The sequence below is a fragment of the Phocoena sinus genome, chromosome 2, assembly GCF_008692025.1.
Source record: "Phocoena sinus isolate mPhoSin1 chromosome 2, mPhoSin1.pri, whole genome shotgun sequence".
NCBI lineage: Eukaryota > Metazoa > Chordata > Mammalia > Artiodactyla > Phocoenidae > Phocoena > Phocoena sinus.
In genome coordinates this window covers 74,407,726-74,425,601 of record NC_045764.1, presented here as the reverse complement: position 1 = coordinate 74,425,601, position 17,876 = coordinate 74,407,726, and the positions used below count along the sequence as shown (strand labels likewise).

Here is a 17,876-nt window from a genome sequence, read left to right as displayed (position 1 = left end):
CAGAACCTTTTTTTTTTTTTTTTTTAAGATTCCATATATATGTGTTAGCATACGGTATTTCTTTTTCTCTTTCTGACTTATTTCACTCTGTATGAGAGACTCTAGGTCCATCCACCTCACTACAAATAACAATTTCGTTTCTTTTAATGGCTGAGTAATATTCCATTGCATATATGTGCCACATCTTCTACATCCATTCATTTGTCGACGGACACTTAGGTTGCTTCCATGCCTTGGATCCGTCTTTAAAGGACACTTTCTGCTGTACTCATTTAGCCTCAAGTAAAAAGAATATCAGAATTTTGGAAAGGGCAGACTCTGTGGAAGATCCCCATTGGGAGAAATTGTGTGTGCAGCCCTTCTCCGTGAGATGTGTTCCCATATTTAAAGTGGAACAGTGACTGGAGTAATTTTCCAGTTCATTTAGAATCCCAAATGATTTCTCCTAAAACACCCAGATAATTGAGAAAAAAAATCCTGTGATTTCCTGGTCTGAACCCCCCACTAACCCATTTATTTCTCAGCCTGACTCTGTATGTGTAGATAAAGCCGCTGCTGGACGGATTAAAACCTCCTAATTGATTATGGTTAAATTGATACCTGACCAGGTGGATGAATTCACCCATCTGCCCATCAACATAATGCTATGACTCTTGGGGCAGGAGGCAGGATAGATGGAAGTGAAGTTGGGAATCAGGGCCCACTGTCCAGGCCAGCTGGTGGATCTTTTTCCTGCCAAGGAGGATGTGCTTTCATTTTGTACAGAGGAAACAAGTGAGCTGGATTCTGGTCAATTTCCAGTTTCCACAACTCAGGTGACAAACTTGGGTGGGGCTGGTTAGATAGCAGTCAGGCTGATGTAGGCTCTGAATTTCAGGCCTATAATTGTATAAGTCCCCAGACTCACTCCAAGTCCACAACAAAGTGTGCTGTCACTTATACGAGAAATCTCCACAAGGCATACTGAAGGTACTTAATTTTTTTTGAAAAGAATACTCTGGAACCCCCAAGGGGATTAATACCCATAGGGGAAATTTGTTCTGCTATGACTCTGAATTGTGTTTTAACTGTTTTCTTAATATTAACAACAGTAATCATACCAACCCATAAGTGAAATGAATGGATCAGGCTTTTTTTTGTTTTTGGCTGTGCTGTGCGTCTTGTGGGATCTTTGTTCCCTGACCAGGGATCGAACCCACGCCCCCTGCAGTGGAAGCCCAGAGCCCTAACCACAGGACTGCCAGGGAAGTCCCTGGATTGGGTCTTGAGAAAATACACACACAACTTGTGATTTTTAACTTACAGATTCATAAGAGATATACCTAATTTCGTGAGTTTAGTGCCACTGGAAGATGAAATCTGCAGAGCTGCGTATCACAGGATTTCTGAGAATACTGTGTAAGTTCTGTGATTTGCATCTTCCAATCCCCAAAACTTCACTTTGGTCCTACAAATTCTAAGAGGTCACCCTGTGTACAACTTGTGCCTGCGTGGGTCCACAGGCCCCAAGAACATCTGATTATGCGGAAAGGAGACCTTCAGAATGCCTGCCCAGGGCTTCCCTGGTGGCGCAGTGGTTGGGAGTCTGCCTGCCGATGCAGGGGACACGGGTTCGTGCCCCGGTCCGGGAAGATCCCACGTGCCGCGGAGCGGCTGGGCCCATGAGCCATGGCCGCTGAGCCTGCGCGTCCAGAGGCTGTGCTACACAACGGGAGAGACCACAGCAGTGAGAGGCCCGCGTACCACAAAAAAAAAAAAAAAAAAAAAAAAAAAAAGAATGCCTGCCCAGCAGTCTGAAGTTATTTTTCCACAGGCTGAAACTCCACTGGAAGAGATGTTTCCTTCAAAGAGATCTCTCAAGAGAACCAGCCAGCCAGTATATTTGGAAAAGTCCTTAAAATGTATCCACTACACTAACTGCCCAATTTCCTTATATAAGAATAGTCTTGAAATCTGGTGTTGATTATTCCGTGCACTTAAGACAGTTTTCCAGGAAGATCCTGAACTGTTTTGCAAATAAATGGTAGATGGTCTCTAGTTCTTAAAATAGCTTCGCTTAATGAAAAGAACATTTGTCACTTGGGCATGCTTTGCATTATTTTCACACATACTGTATGTACAAACGTTTGACTTTGCATCCAGTTAGCATAAAAGCTAATTCATCCCAACTGCCAATAACCTTACTAGTGTAAGACATGTAACAATTAGCTCTGGCTTGTGTTTTCTGTGGGGAAAAATGCTTCTAGAAGGTATCCTTTTTAAGACCCTCAGGTTAACACTTACCTTCCATCAATTCATCCACATGTAATGTTTTAAACCAGTAGTCCCTAACCTTTCTGGCACCAGGGACTGGTTTCATAGAAGAACATTTTTCCACGGACGGGGGAGAGGGGAGATCAGGCGGGAATGCGAGCGATGAGGGAGCGGCAGATGAAGCTTCACTCGCTTGCTGGCCTGCCGCTCACCTCCTGCTGTGCGGCCCAGTTCCTAACTGGTAATGGTCCATGGTCTGGGGGTTGGGGACCCCTGTTTTTTTTTTTTTTTTTTGCGGTACACGGGCCTCTCACTGTTGCGGCCTCTCCCGCCGCGGAGCACAGGCTCCTGACGCGCAGGCTCAGCGGCCATGGCTTCACGGGCCCAGCCGCTCCGCGGCATGTGGGATCTTCCCGGACCGGGGCACGCACCCGTGTCCCCTGCATCGGCAGGCGGACTCTCAACCACTGCGCCACCAGGGAAGCCCAAGGGACCCCTGTTTTAAACGTCAAAAATCTGAAGGTGTTCTGACCACACAGACAATTCTCCTCCATGCCACCCCTGCCCCCAGCCCCCCATCAGCCAGTGAACTGACTGGAATGGTTTATGGAGGAGAAGTAACTGCTGTGACACCCACAAAGCCGCCAGAGGAGGGAGGGGTGGAGGGGGTCGAGGGACAGAGGGGACATATTCTGGCAGATCCGGGTGCTCACCATCTCGAGACATCCCCACGGCAAGGCATTTCTGTAATCGACAGTGTTGGCAGCGGTTCCTACTGGTTCGATCAATCAAACAGTTCTTCTGACGAGGACAGGAGTAGGTGGCATTGCTTTGCTGACTTCTCCTGAAAAAGCCCTGTGATTCAGTTATGAAATAGAAAACAGGTTAGTGTCAGCTGGAGCTGAATGATACTAAAGGCAAGAAACGGAGCGCCACGCAGCATGCACATTTAATGGAGAATTAAACTGGTAGCACAGTCATCCTGGAGACCATTAATGAAATTAAAGTCACTTCTTTTTCCTCGAGTAAAATTGATCCCCAGAGCCCAATCCTGTGTCCCTTACACATGCAAAGCTTTCTTTAACTGCAGCAGACAGCTGCCTATGTAGAAGGCACAGGATTGGGCCCTCTTCTTGGTCTCTGATGATCAAAGGCTGTGTGCTTAATGAAACGGTACCAAGGCACTTATCTTTAACCTTTATCTCCAAAACATTTTTAGTAGAATACACACAAAACACTCTTCTGGGGTGTCCAGAGATAAGAAGATGCAGCCTCACCATAACCCAGGTGGCTGCGATCCTGGTACACTGTGCTCATCTCAACCAGACCACGTAAATCCACCATCTTTTAGGCGTCTTCCATTCCTCAAGTCAGAATCTACTGCCCCAAGAAGTTAAGTGACACTTGGAAGGATTATCTTGGCAGATCAATCAGACTGGGAATACTCTACCCTTGACAGTTTGGAAATACCCTGTGTTTAGAATCATGGCCTTGAAGATTGAACAAATCCAATCTGATGTTCATCAAGTTCCACTTACTAAGCACTGTTTTGGAAATAAGGAGCTGTACTAAGATGCGTAAGGAGTACTGACCTCAAGGATTTCACTAATTCATTCACTCATTGATCCATTCATTTTTGCTGATTTCTTGAGCTGGATTCTTAGTAGCTCATTAATTTTCACTGCTGTTTCTTTTCTTAAAGCTGCAAGGGTTCCTTTTAGTTACGTTTTGGCAGCAACCCACAAGTTCTGCTATGCAGTATTTTCATGATTATTCAACCTGAAATATGCTCTAGTTTTCAACAGCTTTCTTCTTTAATCCATATGTTCTTGAAAAGCACATTTTTAAAAGTTGAAGTATAGTTGATTTACAATGTTGTATTAGTTTCTGGTGTACAGCAAAGTGATTCAGTTACATATATATGTATGTGTGTGTGTGTGTGTGTGTGTGTGTGTGTGTGTGTATATATATATATATATATATATATATATAGTTCCCTCTTCTATACAGTAGGATATTGTTGTTTATCTATACAAGCACAGTTCTTAATTTCCAAACATATGGGGGGTTTGTTTCTGGTTATCTTTTGATTGTTTACTTATCTCTCAGTGGTTTTCCAAACTAGGGATGTACTCTGAAAAAAAAAAAAGAAGGTAACCAGAGTCATTTCTATGAAGCAGAGCCATGGAAGGTACACAAGAGTAGAGTCACCTTCAAATCTTTAATGGCAAAGACAGATGATCCCAACCAAGGGGACACTAGTGGAGAAGGTAAGGTAAAATCCTGAAGAACTAACAAGAGTGACAGAGTGCTGGGCAAACTGATAAGAGCACTCTCTCACCAGAAGATTTTTCTAGAGGCCAACTTGGCAGTTCTATCAAACTCCTTAAAAACATGCCTATCCATCGAACCAGTAATTACCCTTTAAGGAATATATTTTAAAGGAATGTTAAGAAGGGTACAGAGATTTACCTACATGGATGTTCATCACAGCACTATCGGTAAGGGAAAAAAAAAATTAGAAAGACGCTAAATGTCCAACAGTAGTGAATTGTTAAGAGTCATACTGGATATCTATACATTCAACAACCTTTAAAAACGGTGTTTTAGAAATACAATTATTGACATAAAAAGGTTATTAAAAATATACTTCTGAATAAAAAAAAAACAGCTAAAGAACTAAACACAACATAATCCAATTTTGTAGGGAAAATCCATATATTTAACATGGAAGAAACTTTGGAAAATTATGCCCTCGAGTGAAAAGAACAGCTGGCACTGGTTGGTGGGGGCATGAGTGATCTTAATTTTCTTTCTGTCCATCTGTGCTTTCTGATTTTTCTACAGTATGTGGGTAGAAAGGTATGTGAGCTACTCAGGAAGAACTATTCAGTACATCTGCTTTCTTCTGTGATGGCTGGGGACTTGGTGGATTAAGTCACGGTTATGATGGATATGACCTCAGTTCCCATTTCTTTCCTTTTGGAAACCAACTTAGGATGGGAGGGACAGGCACTGACCTCTTACCACCTCTCTGCCAGGCTGCTCACTGACCAACATGGGCAAGGCTGGGGGCCCAGGGTCTCAGAATGTCTATTGTACTTCAAACCTCCCTGATATCAAGTCTGGCCTCTTCTGTGAGGCAATCTCTCTCTTCTCAAAATATCTAAAAAGCTGTGGGTTTTTTTTTTTTTTTTTCTCTGTTGACAAGAAAGTGAGAAGTAAAGCTTTCTTTGGGGCTTAGTGGAGAGAATTCAAGAAAATATAAATGGTAACAGAGGCAGATAATCCTTAGAAAGAGATACCAAGAGGTCACCTGTCTAGGTATTCAGTTGAGTCGGAGACACATAATCTCTGTCAAAGCTGAAAGGTGTTTATTACCTTCTTGAGACTCCACCACCTTCAGACCCTCCATGTTTGCTGTCACTGCAGGTGCCTAGGATCAGGAATTATTTGCTTTTCCTTTAGCTGACGCTGAATTTTTCTTCTCCTTTAACTGAGGCTGAATGAGCCTGCTCCATTTCGTTCTATAATCGTCGAATATGAAGAATGTCTACACAATCTCTCTTTTTTCTTTAAATGGAACCAGTACTTGCAGGCTGTCAAGTTATCTCCCAGTACCTTGTCTGCAGACCGAATCACAGCATCTGTCACCTTTCTTTCTAGGTTCTTTTGTACCTTTAGTATTTCTTCTTAGGATCCTTTCCAGTTTCTCCACTTTCTTAAAAAATCTGAAATCCAGGACTAGACACAGCTCTTTTTTTTTTTTTTTTTTTTGCGATACGCGGGCCTCTCACTGTCGTGGCCTCTCCCGTTGCAGAGCACAGGCTCCGGACACGCAGGCTCAGCGGCCACGGCTCACGGGCCCAGCTGCTCCGCGGCATGTGGGATCTTCCCGGACCGGGGCACGAACCCGTGTCCCCTGCATCGGCAGGCGGACTCTCAACCACTGCGCCACCAGGGAAGCCCCTAGACACAGCTCTTGAATAATGCTTGGATCATTATCAAAGGGAAAAAAAAAGGCTACTCTTTAGTTTTCACATACTAAACTCAAGTTAACATCAAACCACCACTAATGAAATTCCAGGATGTTAGCACAGACGCTATATACAACCACTAGTTTGTTCTGCTACAAGAGAATTCTGGGAGGGCATAACGATAATGATAATGATGATGATGATAAGAGAGATCTTAATGAGTGTCTATATTAATCATATCTTTTTATTCTGTATTTTTAATGCTTTGACATCTTGAGGTCTTGATAACCCAGGAGCAAATGACCCAGGAGAGATTATGCTTCCCAGGACTACCTAATTCCTAGAAATAGCAAACAACTTGCCTGGGGGCACACCTTTTACATGCAGACCAACCGATCCAGAGCCCTAACATCCAGCCACCTCCTCCGATGTTTCCTCCTCATTCCATCTGCCTCCTGACTGACCCTGGTGCTTTCCACTGTGGTCCTCTGTGTGGCATGCTGTGCCTCCTGTTTCAAGGGACCTATGCTATAACCAACTTCTCTTTTAAAAAATTTTTATTTTATAGTGGAGTATAGTTGATTAACAATGTTGTATTAGTTTCAGGTGTACAGCAAAGTGATTCAGTTATACATATGCATGTATCTATTCTTTTTCCAATTCTTTTCCCATTTAAGTTGTTACATAATATTGAGCAGAGTTTCCTGTGCTATACAGTAGGTCCTTGTTGGTTATCCATTTTAAATATAGCAGTGCGTACATGTCAATCCCAAACTCCCAATCTATCCCCCCACAACCCTTCCCCCTTGGTAACCACAAATTCACTCTCTAAGTCTGTGAATCTGACAAACTTCCTTCTTCACAGCAGTCATTTTTTGTCTATATGTCTCACCTACTCGATTAAAACCAATCCCAGGAATCGTTAAAACAGAGCTTATTATTTGCTAGGCACCTTGTGCTTTACATGGATTTCATCACGTAATCTTGACAAGAGCAACACGAGGCAGTTGCTATCGTTTTCCTGGTTTTTAGGTCAAAGAACCTGAGGCTTAGAGAGAGAGGCACTAGCTCAGAACGCCCCCCACCCCTTTCCCCCCCTACCCCCCTGCATGGGGGTAAAGCCAGGATCTGAATTTAGGTGGTTTAATTCCAGAACTCACATGTTTATCCCTTTTGTTATTTTTCTGCTTCCTTTGGGTGTCAGAAGGATTCCCACTTGGGGGTTCTCATAGAAGGCAATCCTGAAAGGAGGCAGTGTCAAGACACAAGGTATGCATGACAAAAGAGCGAGACTGATCTGCTCTGAAATTAGCGTTTTCCTTCAGGTTAGCCCCTTTGGCTGGCCACGGCGCCAATGCCCAGGCATTTTACAGATTCCTCTTCTACTGCCACCTCCTGATGTGGGTTATTCACATGAGGAAACCAGTCTCACGATTTCGTGATTTTTCCCTCATTTCTGACTGGGAGGATTATGTCCCCATTTATTCAAGTTACTTTTACTCTGGCTTGTTTAGAAAACAAACATAACAACAACAAACTGACTTCAAGGACACACAATCACTATCATTAAAGATGTTTGAGAAATGCCATCAGTTGCAAGGCAAATCCACGAGGTTTTCCACATGCTCTTGGAGCGACAGCACTGAGGCTGGAACCAACGTTTGGAAAAGGACTACACTTCTTCGGATGCCTCAGCTTTGTTTTTTGTTTGTTTTTTATTGATGTACAGTTGATTCACGATGTTGTGTTAATTTCCGCTGTACAGCAAAGTGATTCAGTTTTACATATATATATATTCTTTATTTAAATATTCTTTTCCATTATGGTTTATCACAGGATATTAAATACAGTTTCTTGTTCATGGATGCTTCACCTTACTCGTTACAACACCATTTATTTCTCACTGAGTCATTTGAGCAAATGACTGTGGAAAGTTCAGAGAATGGCAGTGCTAAGAACCAGAGAAGAGACCTTTCTTTTGGATTAAGTCGACAGAGTCATTCATGCCCACAAGGCTAGCTATCAAATACCAAGTGGGAGGGGTCAGGTGGGGTTATAAGGTGAGAGCTGTGAAGGGAGAAAGAGGGTAAGCCTGGGTGACTCAGATACACTAAACTTTGCATTTCAGACAGAATGAGGTTGGTCTTCCTTTCCTGCTCCCTTTTTTCCCTTAAAAACAAACAAACAAAAAAACTTTTCATTTCAGTATTCCTTGGGGTTTCTCAGAGGATTTGGGCAGTTAAACTGATAAAGTATTTAAAGCTGATGAACACCTAAGAGGAGAAGGATTAGAAGAGCAAGAAAGAAGAGGAAGAAAGGGAGAAAGTGTGGTAGGTACCTTCCTTCCTCAAGGGAGAAGTATGATCATAAATGCAGAAGCAGGATCTTGACTGACTGGGGAGCAATCCTGGAGAGGGTCACACTGAGAAATGAGTAAGCTGAGACACCAGTTCTAGGGGCTGGGAAGCTTGAGGCCACACAGAGAGCAATGACAGCACAAGGCAGCACTTGGAGTTCTGGGGTGGAACTGAGGAGGTATACATAAAGAAGAAAGTGCTGAAGCTGTGAGTCAGCTGGGAAAGATATTAAGTACACAATTTTGGAGTTTTATTTCTAAAAGCTGAGCTAATGAATGACTTCTTTGGCTTTCTTAAAAGTTCACTTTTTATGGATGTCAAGATACACGGAGATGTGCCATTATAAACATGGTGGGCTTGAGCAGAGAGGGCCACCATGATGAATTGCAGGGTAAGATACAGCACTCGGTGTGACTGTGGCACACTACCACCACCTAGTGGCAGCATACTCACATGCAGTTGTTGCAGTACATTAGAACAATACAAATAGGCCTTTAGAGATGAAATGAAGTAGAGAGATTATCAGATTCAGTAGTTCTCAAACTGATGGTGTATGAGAATCACCCATGGAGCTTTTAGAAAATACACATGAGATCTATTGAACTACAACCTTTGGGAGTATAGTCGCAGGCATACAAACTAGTTTGAACAATGTGAAAGCACCATTTTTATAGGTCAATAAAGAAGAAATGTCATTTTGTATGGCAAACATTTTAACAAAGCTTTCCGAAGACTCGGCTGCCTTCCCTTGTTAAGGTCTAGTTTTCTGATTTTGCAGATAACAAAAATGAAGCTCAGAATGGTAAGTGACTTGTCCAAGGCTCTCCCATGGCTACGTGTTAGTGCTGGGACTCAAACTCCAGTGCCCTAATTTTAAGTGCAGTGTCCTCCCACGTAAGCATCTCTCCTGCAGTGCTGGGCTAACAAAACCGATGTCACACAGTCTTGATTTCCTCACACATGTCAGCCTTCTGCCCCCATTCCTGCTGCCTCAAAGAGAACTCTCAAGTTTATCTCCCCTTATTTCACCAAGTCTTTCAAAGTGCCTTTCCTTGAGTTTTATTCCTGATTTCTGCCTCTATTCTCTGGAAAAAAAAATTTTTTTTAATAAATAAATAAATAAATTTATTTATTTATTTTTGGCTGCATTGGGCCTTTGTTGCTGCGCGTGGGCTTTCTCTAGTTGCAGTGAGTGGGGGCTACTCTTCCTTGCAGTGCGCGGGCTTCTCATTACGGTGGCTTCTCTTGTTGCAGAGCATAGGCTCTAGGCGCGCAGGCTTCGGTAGCTGTGGCACGCAGGCTTCAGTAGCTGTGGCTTGCGGGCTTTAGAGTGCAGGCTCAGTAGTTGTGGTGCATGGGCTTAGTTGCTCCGCAGCATATGGGATCTTCCCGGACCAGGGCTCAAACCCGAGTCCCCTGCATTGGCAGGCGGATTCCTTAACCACTGTGCCACCAGGGAAGCCCCGGAAAATTTTATTTCCTAATTAAAAAAAACACAACAATTTGGATGTATGCTATGAAATTTTTCATCGATTCCACTAGATTGGAGCTCCCCAGCACAGGGACTGAGGCCATGGGTGTGGGAGAAGGCTGATACCAGGTTGCAAGAGCTGAATGTTAACATTTCAGGAATTTTGTAAACCAACTGTTAAACATCACCATTATTAAACGTTAACTTATTATTTTATTACTATTTTGCTACTGTCCCTGTTTTTGAGGTTATTTACATCAATTATATCTGAATGGTAGCTCCCTGCATAAGGGTGTGCCACTGTGCACCTCTTCCTTATCCTGCTGCAGTGAGATGCCGTGTGGGGAGGTTTGAAATTGACCAGGTGCTGAGAGTATTCACGCCGCAGAAATTGACAAGTGCTGTGGATCAGGGCTTGATTTATGGCTCTGCTTACCGTCTAGATTTAAAAAGTGATGAAGATAAATTAGGAGTTTGGGATTCACATATACACACTACTATATAAAAATAGATCACCAACAACGACCTACTGTATAGCACAGGCAACTCTACTCGATACACTGTGATAACCTATATGAGAAAAGAATCTGAAAAAGAATGGATATGTGTACATATATGTATAACTGAATCACTTTGCTGTACACCTGGAACTAACACAACATTGTACATCAACTATACTTCAATAAAAATTTTTAAAAAGTGATGAAGAAAAGGATAATGATGTGGGTTCAATTTAAAAATATGTCATGTCTGTAGCCATCACATTGTGAAGAGCACAAGAAAGAATGTAAAGAAATACTCTTCCAGTTTTTAAAAACTATTATCTGATTCAGCAAAGAAGTTGTTCAAGTCATCACTGACGAATGAGTGAAGTTCCAAAACATGTTTTTCCTTGTTTCACTTTCCTCTTATTCATTAATGTAAACGAAAAATCACGTTGGTGCTACAGTCTTTCGTCAGCTGCAACCACAGGTATGGATATGAGAGTTCAGCAAAAATCAATGTGCACATTCCGTGAGAATTGGCTGTCTATATATATACTATATAGTGTGTGTGTGTGTGTGTATATATATATATACATATATATATATATACACACACTATATACTATATTCTCTGTTTATAATATTGTCGATTTTACTATTTATAAAATGTATGAAATTACATCAGTGACATATACACTAAAGTTATGGACATACATATAGACACTGTTGGCTGCTAAAAACTGACCATCACGTGACTGGACTGAGTCCAGTCCTTGCTGGACCCCTCGCTTCTCACCAGGCTGTCTGAGTGGCTCCCCTGTATTCTGGACAGGCACAAACCCAAAGTTGTGGCCTGGCCTTCCATAGCCTTGTCACCCCCATCACCAACACACACATACACACACACTCTCCAGAGACTTCAGCTGAATGGCTTTATTATTCTTTTTAATTGGAGTAGAGTTGATTTACAATGTTGTGTTAATTTCTGCTGTACAGCAAAGTGATTCAGCTATATATATATATTATATATATATATAATATATATATTATATATATATAATATATATATTATATATATATAAAATATATATATTATATATATATAATATATATATTATATATATATATAATATATATATTATATATATATATATAATATATATATATGCCTTCTTTTTAAATATTCTTTTCCATTATGGTTCAGCATAGAATACTGTAGAGTTTTTCTCTGTGCTATACAGTAAGACCTTGTTGTTTACCCATTCAATACATACTGAATGGCTTGATCTTCATTCCGAACAGAACATTTCCCGACCCATGGACCATTTTCCCAGCCTCTTCTCCTCCAGTGTTTTCTTGTTCAGTCAAGGGTACCACCATCACCCAGATACTCAAGGCACAAAGGTGGGCTTCCCGGCCTCCTTGCCACCCACATCCATGCACTCACTAAGTTAGGCTGTTTCTGGTCACCTTCATGTTTCCCCAATCCAGCTACCTTTCTCCATCTTTACTGCAATTTTCTCAGGTTCCCACATCTACCATCTCCTGAATGGGTTATTACACAGCCTCCCCACTGCTCCCTGCTTCCATCCTCCCTCCCTCCAATCCATCCTCACACAATCACCGAAGATGTTCTGTTTCTAAAAACAGAACCCTGATCAAGTCCCTTCCCTGCTTAGGAGCCCTCAGTGGCTCCTCACTGATGACCTGGCTATGACCACCTGTCCAGGCAGCTCTCTCCTCTTCTCGAAGTCACACTCTGGCCAAGCCTAAACCACTGTGTCCACAGTTCCTCAAAGGATTCCACACACACCCCCACCCCGGCCCCGCAACCTTCCTGGAAGTTCTCTTCTCTTGAGGATTCACTTTCTCTGACCTTGCCCTTCCCAAGGCTGGTTGAGGGGTCCCTCCCATGTACACCCCTAGAGCCCTGCAGCTATCCCCCTCATAGCCCTTAACTTGCTGTATTACTAATTTGTCTCCCTCACTGACAGCTTTGTTTCTTTGTTTCCAGTAGCTAACTTAGTACTTGGAGCAGTCAACAAACACTTGTGAAATGAATGACCAGAGGAAAAATGATGCCAGTGATAAAAACAGTGGTGACAATCACATGCTTAGCTCCTATGCTATACCGGGCACCGTGGAGGACACTTCGCAAACACGATTTATTTGCAGTTCACAACAACACTGCAAAGTAGGTATTTTTATATCTGTTTACAAATAAGAAAACGACACTCCAGAGAGGTTAATCCATGTATCCAAAGTCACACAGCAGGTAAGGAGAGGAGCCAGGATTTGAATCCCTGAACCCTGGGTGCATCTTAACCCAAAGGCCAGAGACTTCTTAATACACTATCCAAAAGTCATCCAGACAAACATGTGGGGCAGACCAAACAGAAACAGATAAACAACAAAACAGACAAGTAAAAATGCCCCACTTCTCAGCTGTACAAAGTTCCATGTAATGGTTCAAACACAAGGTGAGGGAGACGGCATTTTATAGGGTATCGAATACCAGGCTTACACAAGTAGGAAAACGCTCTCCTTTGCTAGGTCTCCTTGATAAAAAGCTTTGAAACAGACATGGTATTCCCTATTGGGGTTATTAATCGTTTTGCCCCCAAGCGGGCGTTGGCTGCACAGAGACCTGTGGGTGTGGCTGGAAAGGTGCTGGGGTGGAGTGGGGTGTAGCTCTGAGGGGCTCCCCTCCGGCTCGGGGCTCCTTCCCAGTGAGGCACAGGCTGAAATGCTGATCTGATGTTTGGTCTTTTGACAATTTTCACTTAATGAATTGATTCCTACAGTTCATTAACATACCCACTTCCACTTCTGTATACACATATGTCTTAATTAGCTGCTCATTGGCTGTTTAATTACAAGAAAACAGCTGACAGCTGCCTTGCTGAATTCTAATGGCAGACGCGTTGGAACGGCTACACATTTGCTTTTGACAACCAAGGTTTATTCATAACTCTATGATTTATGGTGAATGCTCATATGCCTGGGCGGATTATTGTATTTTCCAATCCAACGGAAATGTTGGTATTTGGGGGACTATGGACGTGGGAATCCCTCTCATTCCACTTCTGTGGCTGAGATGAGCTGAGAATCCTAGTTGGAGAGGCATGAACTCTGTTTCAGTTTTTTTTATTTTGGGAAGTTTCTGTTGGAATGTTCGGAAGTATGGGGGTGAGGAACAAGAAATATCTTTGGATAAACGTGGGCAGAAAGTTAAGGATTTAAAGTTAAGAGAGAAGATAACTGGCAACTTAATTTTATTGAGGGGGAAAGAGAGGGCATGCACGGATTAAAATCAGAGAGAGGAAGAGGCAGGAGAAATGATAAAACTAAAATGGGGGGAGGAGACAGGAATAACAGTCCCCAAGGAAGCAAATAAGAAGGAAATTTGTTCTTTAGGAAAAAAACAAAACAAAACAGGAAACCTCATTCTCCAAAGTGAGCTGGTATGGTCCCACACTCAGGCATCGGGCAGCAATAAGCCATGGAAGTGTGGATCTCCTCAACTACTTTCCTGTTCAGTAGTGACTGGCCTCCCTGTAGAACTGTATATGCAAATGATCTCTGATTAAAGCTGACCTCGTGTGTTCTGTCTGGTAAGTGGAGATGTCTGCTTTGCCATACGGTGATGTGCCATCCTCAGATCCAATCCAGTGGGCACATTCAGCAACAGTGATTCCCAAGCAAGCATGAGAGGCCCTACTCTGAGCCAGACAACATGTTAGACCCTATCTATGACAAGGTCAGAAGCCCAGCATCTTCTGTGAGCTGAGGCATGATTAAGACCAAACCAAAGAAACCAGGAAAATACAAAAAAAAAAACCCTCAAATCATCTTGATGCAAGTTGGGGTTTAACACATCCTACCACTTGTGCATTTATTTCATCACAGGCCTGGAAGATTTTGCTAAATAAAAAATTTGTTCTTATCACCTGTATATAACAGAAGTGAAACTCTGATGTCACAGGATGTAATAAAAGCCAAGTCTAATTTTCATTTTAAATGGCTAGCTCTAATACTGGGGCCAAGTGTTATAAAATATTAAAGTAAAAATGTGGAGCATGGACGTACCAATGCTGAAAAGTGGACAAGCTGATCCAGGGCTAGTGATATTTTACAACTGAAATAAAAATGTTAGAATCCTTTAAAAAACAATTTGGGCCTAAAAGGAACATTTATGGATATGGTTTTTAACCTAATACATAAAAAGCTCCAGAAAATGCTTTAACTCTTTCAGGAAAAAAAAAGTACCCATTATACATTCTGGATATCTTTGAAAAGACTTTTTATTGTTAATTTCAGAGAGCATATTTGTTAATGTGACGAAACTATTCCAAGTTCTCCCCTTCCTGGGTGGAAGAGGAAGCTTTGCATAAGACATCATCTTAAGTGTATTAATTGATGAATAAATATTTGACACATGAATGGACTCTATTCTTAGACTTACCACGAGGCAAAGGGTCTTAGATGTAATCAGAAATCAATTCACTAACTTCAATACTCAACTGTACATTATTATTTAAGAAGCTATAGTGGAATGATAATCATAGCTAACACTGCTTTATGATATAAAGGAAAGCTACTACAAGAGTAGATCCTAATTTGACTCCCGCCAAACTTAACTACTAATAGTCTACAGTTGACCGGAAATCTTACTGATAACATAAACAGTTGATTAACAAAAATTTTGTATGTTGTATGTGCTATATACCAAAACACTACAATAAAGTAAGCTAGAGAAAAGAAAATGTTATTAAAAAAATCATAAGGAAGAGAAAATACACTGACAGTACTGTACTGTATTTATCAATACCATAAGTTTATGTCCTTTGTTTTCAAGGTGAATTGTCTGTCAGTATCTACATCCATATTGTCATATACGATAAAGGAGATGTTATATGTATTACCAACATTAGACATCAAAAATGAAAAGATAATGTTAAAAAGAAATTCATATTTATTTATGATTTTTTCCAATAAAAAAATCCATGTGAGTATAAGTAAGTGGACCTATGCAGTTCAAACCCATGTTGTTCAAGGGTCAACTGTGCATGAGAAGATGGATGCTAGCTGAAACTATTGTGGTAATCATTTCACAAGATATGTAAATCAAACCGTCATGCTGAATGCCTTAAACATATACAGTAACGTATGTCAATTATTTCTCAACAAAATTGGGGGAAAACGTTATGGTAGAGGCCCAAAGTCTAAATAGATATGGATTAAAAATTCTGTGTGTGTGTTTTTTTAATCTTGAGATAGATTTTTCACCCTCCTCCTCTAAGCAGCCACTGTATCTAATACTGAAGCTAGGAAATGAAGTTGAATGATAAACAGAACCATTTCTCGAAAGAAAGCCTCCACCAGTCGTCATTTTTCTATAGGCACTTCAGCATTTGTATTCACTTTGAAGATCGAACCTTAACCCTAACATCTGCCGCCTTTCATTTTATTCCTGGCCTTTTCTGCTGTCCCCGTGCTCCATGACCGGGCCCCTCCTCCCTGGCAGGCCTACCCAGCTTACCTTACACCCCCTGCTAATGCTCACCCAGGGCTGGGACTAAATTCTGTTCCAAGAGCTCAGGAACATCTTTACTGGCAGCACTAAGCCCTTGCAGGCCTGGATTCAACGGTCTTCTGAAATGCAATATTCAGGGCTGGCCCAGTGCTCGTACACTGTTCCTTCATGATCTCCAAAGAACAAGGAAAATAATTTTACAATGAAAACCTTGGCATAACAGAGCTCTTAAGAATTTGGGAGTGGCCCACTTGTCTATCCTTATCTTCCACTATCTGCAGAAAGTGACTCTCTGCTCCAGTCAAACCGGGTTATACAACCAAGACTTCCCCATTTTTAGGCTCTGGCTGCCTAGTGGATGTGTGCTTCTTGGGTCACATCACGGACCGCGGCCTTACTCTAGTATTTAGTTCTTCGTTTGCTATGAAGGCCTCATCTCTACAACTACACTGTAAGCTGCTCGAGGGAAGGATTCGGTCTTCTATGTCTCTGGACTCCTAATAGTGCTTAGAGAACACCCAAGGGGGTGCTCATATTTTCGTTGCTTTTATTGGCAGAGTCTACATTACAAATCACAAATGGTCACAAAATCAAGACTGGACCCACAGATATCCTGGAAATAGTGTCTGACTCTACACAGCACATTTACTCAGACATGAGGAGTTTGCCCAGGAATGATAATAACAAGAGCCAACACTCAATGTGTGCTTGTTACATGCCTGGCACTCGTGTAAGTGCTTTACCTATATGTACGCGATAACCATATGAAGTAACTACAATTACTATCCTCATTTTACAGATGAGGAAACAGAGGCACAGAGAGGTTGCGTATTTGCTCAAATTGGTAAATAGCAGAACTGGAGTTTGAACCCAGGCAGTCTGGCTCCACAGTCAGGGCATAAGCCTGACACTATACCGTCTCTCTACACGTGGCCAAAGGGACTTGGAGGGGGTGAGCTGGGAATACTCAGGAACCAGAAAAAGAGCTACCAAAACGTCCACCACTTTTGCTGTTCATGTGCAATGCTTATTTGAGCAAGTATGTGGTGAAAGAGAAGCATTTCAGCAATTAAATAGGTTCTCCGGTTTCTTGTGGTTTCAGGTTGTTGATTTTAAAATGCAATTTAAAATAGATTCACAAAGCGATTAGCTCAGAAAATGACCGAGTCACTTTTTCTCTCTCATTAGATTTCTATTTATATATCTAATCAGAAATTTTCCTTAAGTCTAATGATACTATTACAGAGACAAATTATTTATAATTTGTCATGATACAACCACCTTCACCTGGTTAGAACATGATAAATCATTAACATCAGTGGCAAAAGAAGTCTCTTGACTTCACTGCAACTAGAGATAAAAATGTTAGTTGTAATGTACACACTACTACATATAAAATAGATAACCAACAAGGACCTACTGTATAGCACAGGGAACTCTACCCATTATTTTGTAATAACCTGTAAGGGAAAAGAATCTGAAAAAGATTCTGAATCACTGTGCTGTACACCTGAAACTACCATGACGTTGTAAATCAACTATACTTCAATTAAAAAAAAAAATGTTAGTTGTAGCGGAAACTATGACGCAGGGCAAATACTATATGCATCGAATATAAACACATGCTACCATATAGGTCCCAGGCTGGGTACAGGCTCAATCTGTTAATAAAATGAAGTTTTAATTGATTGCTTTTGTGATTTCCATTGTATAAAGTCAATAGGAAAGAGAAGCAGAACTGCAGATGACCGAAAAACACACTGGCACCGAGGCTGTACAAGATCTGGAAGGGAATCT

General features: G+C 41.6%; 1 protein-coding gene across 3 annotated transcripts in view; it reads right to left on the bottom strand.

Moving 5' to 3' along the window:
* Window positions 1–17,876, bottom strand: part of RORA (RAR related orphan receptor A) — a 179,929-nt gene that overhangs the window by 17,159 nt on the left and 144,894 nt on the right. For all 3 annotated transcript variants that reach the window (XM_032622207.1, XM_032622206.1, XM_032622208.1), the window contains exon 3: window positions 2,967–3,108. In XM_032622207.1, coding sequence (XP_032478098.1) covers window positions 2,967–2,979 — 13 coding nt within the window. In that variant the 5' untranslated portion in view covers window positions 2,980–3,108. The remainder of the gene's footprint in view (window positions 1–2,966; window positions 3,109–17,876) is intronic.